Source organism: Myiozetetes cayanensis, unplaced genomic scaffold, assembly GCF_022539395.1.
Source record: "Myiozetetes cayanensis isolate MyiCay16 unplaced genomic scaffold, myiCay2020 scf19, whole genome shotgun sequence".
Lineage (NCBI taxonomy): Eukaryota > Metazoa > Chordata > Aves > Passeriformes > Tyrannidae > Myiozetetes > Myiozetetes cayanensis.
Genome location: NW_026087400.1, coordinates 8776365 through 8787819, shown reverse-complemented (window position 1 = coordinate 8787819; position 11455 = coordinate 8776365). Strand labels below are relative to the sequence as shown.

At 43.8% G+C, this 11455-nt stretch overlaps 1 protein-coding gene across 1 annotated transcript in view; it reads right to left on the bottom strand.

Annotated features, from left to right (window-relative positions):
- Window positions 1-4074: 4074 nt before the first annotated feature.
- BCAS1 (brain enriched myelin associated protein 1) overlaps window positions 4075-11455 on the bottom strand; it is a 42215-nt gene continuing 34834 nt past the window's right edge. Inside the window, exons 10-11 of the mRNA XM_050313925.1 lie at window positions 10185-10451; window positions 4075-4981 (exon numbers count right to left, since the gene is read on the bottom strand). Coding sequence (XP_050169882.1) covers window positions 4907-4981; window positions 10185-10451 — 342 coding nt within the window. The 3' untranslated portion in view covers window positions 4075-4906. The remainder of the gene's footprint in view (window positions 4982-10184; window positions 10452-11455) is intronic.

Genomic DNA, 11455 nt, shown 5'->3' with positions numbered 1-11455 from the left:
TTTTTGTGTTCTCAGAACTGCTAAACTGCTGAAATTGCCAGTAAAGACGGGGTGTGTTATCCAGAAGAGGTGGAGTCTATAGCAAATCCAGATTTTTCACTGATATTCTCAAATTAGTGCATGACAATACAGAAGTTCAAGCTATTCCTCCTCTAACTTCCCAGATGGGGTCAGTTCCCACAGCCCAGCCCATCTGCACATGAACCCTTTGTGTTTATCTCCTCTCACGCTTCCTATTCCATGGATGAAGCCATGGATTTTGTTGCCCCCCTTGCTTCAAAGCCAGATGTAAAATTTACATATAAAAAGGTGCTAAGGTATTCTTAAAACATGTTCTGAGCCCTGGGTGCAGAGCTCTGAGACACACAAACCCTGGAAGTAGCTTTGCTACTCCCTTAGATGTCAGATCCAGGTCTCAGTGTGAGCAGAGTGAAGAATCTCATACTTACAAGATCCTGATCAGATTCCCAATTGGAAAGCTGCTCCAGAGTAACACCAGGCTGAGGGTAGATACAGGTCTGGCATGGTCAACAGGGAGAAAGTCTAGATACTCTCGGAGGAGTTTATTGCTCTGCAGACCTCCCCGGGAGTGCAGATCCAGTGTGATGGATGGATGCACTTAATTCATCAGAACAAATGCTTTCAGCAGCCAGGTGGCCAACAGGAACCTCCCAAGATCCAATTATACAGGATCAAGAGTGCAATTATGGTCTTTTCAGGCACATATTCGCAGGAGCTGGGATTCTCCAAAGCTCCTGGGCAGCCCTCCGGCTTTGTCCAGGACAGAGTGGAGGTGGAGGAGGTGGAGGGGGCCTGGCAGCCCATAGACAGGTTTGGGGCACCAGGTGTGGTGTCCCCCAAAAAAATCAGCAATGATTTGGTGCCAGCAACACCTCAGCCCCACAGGTCATGTGCAGCCAGGCCTCTCTCTTTCTGTGACCCCCTGCACTGGTTCCTTATCCTTCATGGACACTTTGCAGCCCCCCAGGATGCCCCACCACAGTACTCCCAGCAGGGTCACAGCAGCCATCACACACCTATTGTCCCTGAGCACAGGGACCCAGCCCTCAGCACTGCCTCAGTGTCCCTCTGTCCCCTGTGTCAGGGGAAGCGTAGCGAGTCTGCCGGTCCCTCTCCTCACCCTGGGGACAGGAGACTTTGGGCGGGTGGTTGGCTGGACATGGAGATGGGCCTGGGACATGGAGATGGGCCTGGGACATGGAGATGGGTCTGGGACATGGAAATGGGTCTGGGACATGGAAATGGGTCTGGGACATGGAAATGGGTCTGGGACATGGAGATGGGCCCTCACTGCAACCTCTGCAGGACCTTCAGCAGGGCCTCCTGACACCCCTCAAGAGACAGCCTCTAGACAGGGCAGGCTGGAAAACCACCAGGCTTTTGGATTTTTTTTTGGTCTGTAGATAGTGCTTACACCAAATAAGTAATAGCTGCTAAAGTGCAATTACCTGGTGTGTGTAATTAGCAGCTGGTTAATGGACGGATAGTACCGGAGATCTCGTTGTCCTGCTGGGGCTGAGCGTGGTGGGCAGGGCAGCTCTGCCAGGAGTTATCTATAGAACCTTCCTGAAAGGCAGCGCAGTTACACATCTGGACACCTTCCAGAGAAGAACAACTGAGCTCAGATACACTTCCACGGAGATAATTTGCTCTCAGGTCAGGAAAACCTGCAGCACCCAAGCCCTGTGTGCAGTGATGAGCTTGGCCTACTGGGAGCTTGTCCTGTGGACAGTGTGATGGAGGCAGAGCCAGGAACTCCACCTGGGAACCTGCTCTCTTATTGAGAGGGAGAGAAACATCTGTCCATTGGAGGGAAGCACTTCTTACACAAAATGTAGCTATTTCAATCCATCCTCTTTTATATTTATGAGATATATTTATACTAAGCATCATCTGCTTTAAATTCTTCTGAACTGCCTACATGAAACACACCTTAAGATCCTTGGAAACAGCTTGAGCTGCTTCAAAAGATCTTATGCATAAAGCCAGAGCTTATTTGTTGACAACAATCTCTAAATGCAATGTATTGCTTTGGCTGCTCTTTTCCTTTGTCTTGGACTGCAGCCTCTTCCAAAGCTTTGATTTCCAAATGACTTGTTAAGCTTTACCGGGCCTGAACATAAAAGCTGTACTTTTATGTTTCTTATAGGGCGTGTGGAATGCGGAAGCTCAACTGAACTGGGGATGCATCTCCTAAGACCTTTCTTCCTCTTGGGGCTCCATGTGTTGCTGCTTTATGAGAAGGCTGACTGGCTTCTTCAAAGCTTGTGTTGTTCCTGCTATCAGAGAGGAATCAAAAAATTCAGGGAGTTTCTCTGTGGGAGGCAGTGCCAACACTAACCGTTATTTCATCTGCAATAATAGCTCCGTGGCATGAGGGGCATCTACAGCCAAACTCACTGTTTTTCTTGTTTTTCTGCCAAGAGGATTTCCTGATTCCTGAAATTAGCCCCATTGCCAAGTGATACGGTCCAGTCACGTGGTCAGCAGTTCTAATTGCCTCGGGAATACAGAGGGCAATCAGCACAGACCTGCTCCTAAACCAGTGGGCTGGGGAAGGGTTGTTCTCTTCCACAGAAAGTCTGATCTGTCCAAAATATAACATTAATGTCTACACTGTCTATAATATAATAATACATACACAGTCTAAATTTTCATCCCAGAAAAGAGAAGGCTTTGGGGTGATCTAATTGTGACCTTCCAGCACCTGAAGGAGCTACAAGAAAGATGGAAAGAGACTTTTTACAAGAGCCTGGAGTGACAGGACAAGGGGGAATGGCTTCAAACTGACAGAGAGCAAGGTTAGGTGGGATATTAGGGAAAAATTCCTCCCTGTGAGGGTGGGGAGGCCCTGGCACGGGTTACCCAGAGAAGCTGTGGCTGCCCCATCCCTGGAAGTGTCCAAGGCCAGGTTGGATGGGGCTTGGAGCAACCTGGGCTAGTGGAAGGTGTCCCTGCCCATGGCAGGGGGTGGAACTGGATGATCTTTAAGGTCCCTTCCAGCCCAACCCATTCTGTGATTCTATAATGTAACTGAATAGCCAGAGCATATTTTTATTTGAAAAATGCCTAAATACTATTCTAACACAGAGGCAATTACAGCAGGATGAAGTCAGCAGCTTATTCCTCTGCTCTGGTAACACACACTGTGCTGACATCTGGCACTTTCATACCACTGTGTAACCATGGTGGTTGTCTCCCTGTATGTAGCCTTACATGCACTGATTTAATTAAAGCTCATGTAATGTAGACAAAGCCTAAAACTTTTTTTTTTTTTTCTTTCTCTCTGTGTGTAGCAAAGCTGGTCATGATAAGCCCAGTTCTTCTCTCATGCTGCCATAGTGGGGGAGTCACTGGTCCCACACAGATGTACAAATAGGATGCTACAAATCAGGTTGGAAATATGCAAACGGTCCCTCTTGATTGATATCACTTTATATGGCATGAGAGGCCCATTGTGCCAGGGAGGGGAACAGAAAGTGCCATTAGAGCTGAAGAACCTTTTGTCTGTGCTCCCTGTGCATAGAACCAGCAGCAAGTTTTGGTTGTTCACTCCAACTCTGCAGGTTTGCAAAAACACAACCAACCTACAGTGGCTCATGGACAAACAAAGCTCTTTACCTCCCTGACTAGTTAGAACTGGAATTCTGCAGATTTTACAGATTTCTCCCCTGATTTCCAGTTATAATCTTCACTCCCATAAAGAATGAATAACAGCTATTCCCTCCATGGGCAGGGTTTGTATGTGTTCATTTCTGCCTTAATGTCACATCAATCATCAGACCACAGGGACATAAATAACAAACTTTGTTTTAAAATTAAAGCAGCAAAGGATTTTTTTTTTTCCAAAGGATAAGTATTAGTTTATTTAAAGATAAGGAGGTCAAAATATACACTACTGTATCATTCAGATGCTAGTGGGGATTAAAATATCAGGCCTGTGGTTCCCTGTACAGGTTTGCCCAGGACTGAACAAACAGAAATCTTAATTTTCTGTAAAACTTATTAACTACAGTTATTACAGGAGTTTCGTGAAGCAGGGAGGTGCCTGGACAGCTTTGATTTTGGTTTTTATTAGGATTAATTACAAGTATGGATAAAAACAAATATCTGAATAAACAACTAAGTTTCCTATGATCTGAGAAACATTAATCCCAGGATTGTAGGTACAGCCTGGTGTTAGGAGTGCACGGGGACGTGGGTGCCCTCTTGTGTTCCTATTAGAACCTTAAATAGCTTTTAATTTGTTATCCCACCTCACCCAGACGAGAGAGACGTTGTCTCAATCACGTAAAGCCTTTGCATTTTAGCGTTTTAATTTCCATTAATAACCAATAGGAAGCATAACTTTATAACCACTGATTCTATTCTTCGGCAGGCTTTTTTTTTTTTGCTTTTTTTTTTCTGCTAATTTCAGCTCTATTGAAAAACCACAAAAAGTGACTTGGTTGTTTTTACATCTGAGTATAAGATTTATCAAAGGAGATTTTTGTTTTTCCTGGCTGCTTTAAAGCTCTCTAAAGCAGAGGGTTTGTTGCTCATGCCTTGCTGCCCAATCTACGTTCCTTTGTCACGTGCATTTTTTTTCCTGCCTTTTATTTAGTTCACTGCCACCTACCTACCTTACATACCCTACCCTCTACAGATTTAAAATCATCCACATGACCTTTTTTTTAAACATGCAGCACACTGCTTGGTGATCTTTAGAGTCGCTTTCTAACACCGAAGGAACAAACCCTGTAAATGATATACCTTAAATGATACACCAGTGTTTGCTTTAGCCTCAGGCACTTGATGACAGCCATGTAAAGGAAAAGAATGAGTCATGTCTACTGCAAGGGAGCTCGCAGAAAGCTGCTGAGCCTCCAGCAGCCACGTGGAGCCATTACTTGGATTTCCCAGCAGGTAGGATGGACACTGGATCTGTTTGCACCTCTGCATCAGACGTCCTTTTGGAACCCTGTGGATTAAGAGGGAGATCTTCAGAAACACTATCAAATATTTCAGAACTGGTTAAGTCTGGAATTTTGTCTTAGAGTTTTGCTACCAGACATTTCCCACTTATTCCACCTCCCAGCTTTTCTTCATTTGCCCTTTATTTAATATGTATAAGCATATGAGCACTGTCTGCCTCTCAAGAACCCCAGAAATCTACTGCTTGTGATTTTGCCTAAATGTGGTTATTTTAACATAATTTTCTCAATTGGCATGGAAAACAATTGTTTTCAGAAACTGGGCTAACACCCCAGAGCCAAGCTGCCGTGCTTGTAGCACAGGGGTTTTGGCATAACTTTCTCTAAAATTTCCCCGGCCTAAATGCTTCACTGAAACCGTGCTAAGAGTCCTTCAAGCATGATTAATAGTGTATTATAGCCAGCCTTGGTCTGCTCTAGGTTAAGGGAACATTAAATACTTTTATGCATGACAGGTATTCTACAATGTTAAAGTGATAAAGCTTTTCTTACACTGCAAATATAATTCTGGGTTTGGCACCAGTTCAAGACACTAATCCAGCTTAGATGAAGGAAATGTATAGCTCTAGCTATACCAACTACATTTTTCACTGGTAACTGATAAAAACTTGGCTTTAGTTTAAGGTGCTTGACCTAATTTTACTGGCCTTGAAGTCATCACAACTTCAGAAGGTGACAGCAAAATGGACCCACAAGCAGTGTTTCAGAGGTCACTGTTAACAGTGCGTGGGATGCCAATGCTGTTTGTAGCCAGATGCCCAAATCATTGCATGCTAAACAGAAAAACCAGCATGACAAAGCTAAAGGTGGCTGCTGTGTGCTTTCCCTACAATGGGAACTGTGCAGAATCATATGTGAATTGTCCTTTCACACAGTATGTTTCTACTAGAAACCTGACTCATCACTTCAGGACAATTCTGTGTCAGACATGGAGAGTGAAAGATTTCAACTTCCTCACCCCTTTCAGGGAAGTAAAAACAGTGGGGGTTTTATAATGATTACACTCCACCTCACTGATCTTCTTTTAACTTTTCACCTTTGAGAATCTAAGTATGAAAGAGAGCAGTCAAAAATCACAATGGACCTAAAGAATCCCCTGTCTTTAACTGTGACCTTGTGCAGCTCAACTGGCTGCAATGGGTTTGCTTCTGCTTCCACTTATGTTGAGTTTGGAAGAATAAATACAGCAGAATAAATTTTTTTTGCCATTTACGTGTAGCAAATCATCATTTATTCATCAAACAATACTAAGGACCTAGTCATTCTGAATTTATCCAGCAACCCTAAAAACCTACACAACAGGTAAAAGATTTCCCACATTAAAACAATAATGGAGTCTGTCAGCTATAGCTGTTCCTGTCTGGGCATGAAGATACTAAGCCACTTCTAGACTAATCTAGGAAACAGGATGATACTATTTGCCATTCTTCCTATAAATAGGTGGAGGGAGGAGACAAGAGGGGGAGCTCATTTGAGATAATCCCCATTTTTGACTCATTTAGCACAGTTGCAGAGGTGTCATGTTATTTGCTCATGCTGCAGTCTCCCTGCTGCACCCATTTTCAAGGTGGCTGCTGATTAAAGCAGGAAGCTCTGAGGGAGAGTGGCTCATGATTCTCATTAAACTGGAATTTCCAAGCCAGGTGTGAAATAAAGAACTTTGTTCCTGCCCTTCTAATGGGCAAATTCCAGCTCTGCCCTCAGATTCAGAAGCACAGGTACCACTGGCTCTTGTCTTACAGTGCAGTTGAAGTTGGTAGCTAAGGTGGAAGATGTTATTTTGGGCAGAGCACTTTAAAGTGCACACACAGGAATGATGTGGTATTGGAGTACATTTTTTCCCCCAGATTTTGCCCAGGAGAAGCCTGTATCAGTGGAGCAGATACTCTGGGCAGAACAGGTCCCAGTAGTTTCCACATGCTAAGGCTCTCCCAGCTTCTGACAACTTGAGTATGAGTTATTCCAGCTCAGAAAACAATGTCATTAACCTTCCCCCCCCTCCCCTTTCTGCTTCTTTCTAATCTAATCTCTCTAAGACTCACTAAATACATTTTATATAGCTTATAAATTAATCTCTTTTGCCATAGGAACAACCACTGGACCTTATCAGCTGTGCTCAAACCATGCAGGGCTGGAACACTCTTTGCTTGCAAAAGTGGCTCAATTTGTAGCCAAAATTTCAGCCTTTGTTGGCCCAACTGGGAGCAGATGCTGGAAGTGCAGTGTTCTCATCGGCTGCATTCCTGCAGTCTGACATCCTCTTGCTCTGTGCCCTTTCCCAGAGAGAATCGAGATCCAGAAGAGAGTGGTGTTAAAATATCTGCTACTGAAATAGCAGAATAGGAGGAGCTCAGTGGGCACAGGCACGGGAGCTGCTGCAGCCCCTGTTAAATATCTCCTGCTTCCCTTTTATCAGGCACAAAGCTGAATTTTTCTGCTGAGTTGTCACCAAATACTCAAGCTCTTATCTTGAAATGGAGATTCTGGCATTGGTTTGAGTGTGTGATCTAATACTTTGAGATTAATGATTACACCTTCCTGGGGCTGAGTCTGATCACCTGGGAGATGTAGATTATTTTTAGGAGTGTTGCAGAACTCGGTTTCTTAGGTATGGATAATTTTCTAGAGGATATTCAAAGAGAGGTAGTAATTTTTCATGATAGATGTTCCATACACAGACCTCATTGTTATGGGTTTGGTTTTTTTTCCCCGCTGACACTTTAAAAGCACAATAAACTGGCCAAAGCAGCTTAACTGTTATCAAAAACCTTTTTTTAAGAACTATCTTCTATTAATGGGAGAAGGAAGCTGCAGCAGTACTATTGGCCTCTATAATTGCAACACGAGATAAGGGGCTATACAGCCAAACTGAGGCAAGCAAAAAAATCTCACAGAACATCTCTACTTCCTCTACATTTTTTCTGTGTTTTATTCCACAAATGGTCTTTTTACCTCCTCACAATCTCCTCTCTTGATCTAAAAGCTTTTTCTTGCCTTTTGAATCTGAGACACCTTTCCTGCCTCTCTCTGTGTCTCTCGTAATTTTGCTCTTGAAAGACTGTTTTCTTGCTTTCTTGCACTTCCTCATATCTCCCTTTCTGGAATAATTTTAAATTTGTAACTGCTGTTAAACTCTATGAAGGATTTTTGGATACAGCTTGAATGGATGACACTATACAAAATAAAGAGTGACTATCAACAGACAAATCCTTTCTCACGCAGTGAGAAATGCAACAAGGGAGGGCTCAACTTCAAGACAGCTCCAGACCAGAGAAACAAATCTTACGTTTCTCCAGAAATAACAGAGGTAGGTAACATTTGCCTAATTTCTAGACAACCTGTGCTGGAAAAATGTGGCTGCCTTCATCCCCTCCAGCTGACAAAAGATATGTCACCACCATCCAAGCAGTTTGAGTAACAGCACCCCTGCTCCTCCTAGAAGCTGGCAATACCCAGAGCAGGATATGACACCCACACACCGTGTTTGTGAGTGTGGCTCACATTACACACTTGCACCAATGTTGGGCACAATGAAAATCCACACAGAACTTGGAGGCAAAGGGGGTGAAGACAGAAAAACACATGACCTTCACAGAGCTGTATAACCAGTATCATTATACAACTCTGGCTTTTTCATGTCATATTAAGCAACAAGATTTCTCCTCGTGGCTTCACTGGGAGAAGACAAGATGAGCAGAAGCCAATGCAAGTTGGTTTTTACTCCAGGTGAGTTCTAGCACTTTGCTCTGTTGGAAATACAGGAAAACCTCATGATGGACCAGGATTTTACCCCAGAACAACGAGGCAGTGGGCTGAGCTGTTGCTAATCTCTCCTGCAGGAAGTTATTTCTCTTTTGTTCTTAATTCCCCTTGTAATATGTCCTTATTTTGGTGATGCAAATCACCCTCTGCAGGATACACAGTACTTCTGTGAAATGGTGCAAATAAAGCACTTCTGATGTGGAAAAACATCTGCCTTGGAATGAGTCACACTGGTGTGCATGGTAGTGGCTTTATAACCCACTGTCCTAACAGGGCTGGTTTCCAACTCTGAGTCAGTATTTCAATCTCTATTGCTTGACTTTTCTTCTTGAAGGATTGCCCAGCTCTACTTCTACCCTGACAGAAGTGAGGAAGGAGACAGAAAGCTGCACATCTCTTAGGGCAGCCAGGTTCACTAGGAATCATTGCAGACAACAGACACATCTGTTGGGTTTCTTTGCATCACTTGAAAGTTGTGGTGAAGCTCGATTAGCACATAATGTTTCCAAAAGATGCTAAAAATGACCCCCTAGCGCTGCAGATTCATTGTTGTTGTGACAATGTGAGCAAAGAGGTTTAAGCTGCATCCTTCTACCTGATTTATCAAAAGCCTCTTGCCAAGGCTTAAGAGGCAGTCCCAGGTCTAACCTGTGCTTCTGTTTCTACATGTGTCCCTGAATATGGACAGGCAGAAAAATAAATCTCCATCTATTTAATGCTCTGACCAGTTGGCACCAGTAACACTGACTCTCCTGGAAACTCAGCGTTTCAGTGTGCTGAATTCTTTCATTTCTGCATTTCAGGTTTCAGTGAAGGGGTCACAGCAAATTTAGGCAAAGAGTTAACAAAAAGCAAGAAGAAAAAAATACCATGTGTACTTTTTGTGTGCATTAACGAGTCTATCGCTGATTGGTAACACAAGGTACTTATCTTGTGACCACTATGCTGGTTCGTACCCATCACAGTGGTCTCCCTTGATTTATTCCTTGCAGGGCTTTCCCATTTTGCAGGCATATCCTAGCTGCTCTGAAGCAAAAGCTGAACCACCAACAGGGTGGTTTAGGGAGGCAGGTTACTCTGGTAAACCAGTACCACCTCCACTTTTCCCTTATAAACACTCCCTAATTTGTAGGTGGTTCAGTGCCTGCTACAGGAGCAGTTTAGTCATCCCCATAGCCAAGGCATGAACCCCAAAAACAGTGGTGTGGGAACAATTACAGCTCTCCCATAGCAAACCCTGCCTTTGAATCAGCACCCTGAGGCCCAAAATTCCCTCCTTTGCCCAAAATCTTGCTGTTCTTTTGCCTAAGCCCTGCAAAGCTACCCGGTGAAGCTGCACTCCCTCAGAGCACAAATCCCCCCTGGATAACAACCTGCAGGCTGTTTAACAGCTGGGAAATACTAAAAAGAGAAGGTGAATCAACATACAAGGCCCTTGAAAAACCCTCCCAGGGACTGCCTCTTCTCTGTCTTCTTGTAGGAGGGTTCCTTGGAAGCGTCTCCTCCGTTCTGGATGGAGTCGGTGTCGGCTGCCGGCTGCTCCCGGGGGTCTGGCTGCTCCCTGCTCTCCTGTTTGCTGCCCTTCTGCTTGCTCAGCTCCACCGTGGACTTCTTGTCTTTGGAGCTCTCCTTGCTCCTCTGGCCCACAGGGTCACCTTCAGCCGGGGCAAGTGGCTTCTCTGTGGGGTTTAACGTCTGCAGGGGTTTTAAACAAGAGTTATTTTCAGTGGGAAATAGAAATATTTTGGAAGGCAATCCAATAAATGTGTTTAAAAAAAAAAAAAAGAAAAAAGAAAAGGCAGGCCACCTGGCAGGGAGAAAGCCTGGTGTCCTACAGGTTTTCATTTACAGATGTTGGGATGAACTCCTGCAGCCTTGGCTCTGGGAAGGGCTCCCAGGGAGCTGATGGAATTACTGACATGAGCAAAGACTGCAAGATCAAACCATTCTGCATAAACCTGCTTTATTTCTGTCTGTGTCTCTGCTGAAGCTGGTTTAGGAAGCAGAGAACATGCACAGAGAGATGCAGAGTCATAAGCAGGCACTGCCCACTAAGACTCCTCCAGATTTTGCATCCTAAGCAGTGAAAGCACCCAAAAAGTGCAAGGGAAAGATTTAGGAGAAAAAAGAAGAAAAAGACACCATAAATCAAAGAACAAAACCAATCTGCTGCAAAACTGCAACGCTCCACCCAAAAATTAACAGCACAGGGTTTGGCTATGGAAGGTCACAGCATCTTTGAAAATTCCATATACAAGTGAAAAAGAAGAGACAGCAAATCTTCCAAAGAAACATAGTCACAGAGCAAACTATTTATAGTGTAGGAAAAGATTCTGGAACTTGGAGAAGTGCAGGATATGTTTGAAGTTCACAGGAGAAAAATCGTATCTGATAAACAAAGGATCAGACAATGAAACTGTCACTGTTTGGAGAGTAGCAAATGATGATGTTTTGCCTGGAAAACTGTTTGGAAATGGGATTTTCTTTTTTCTTTTGAAAAAAAAATCATATTGCTTTATTTATTAACATCATTTAAACAGCACAAATTTGCCAGGTTGAAAAGCTGGAAATCTTACATCTCCCCTCAGTGTATGGCCCAGAAATTAATGCTGTTTAATTTTTCCAGCTTTGTGGATTTTACCCTTAGTCCTGAAATATTTGGTGTTCTTCTAAAGGCCTGGGGTTTTGTGCTTACATGA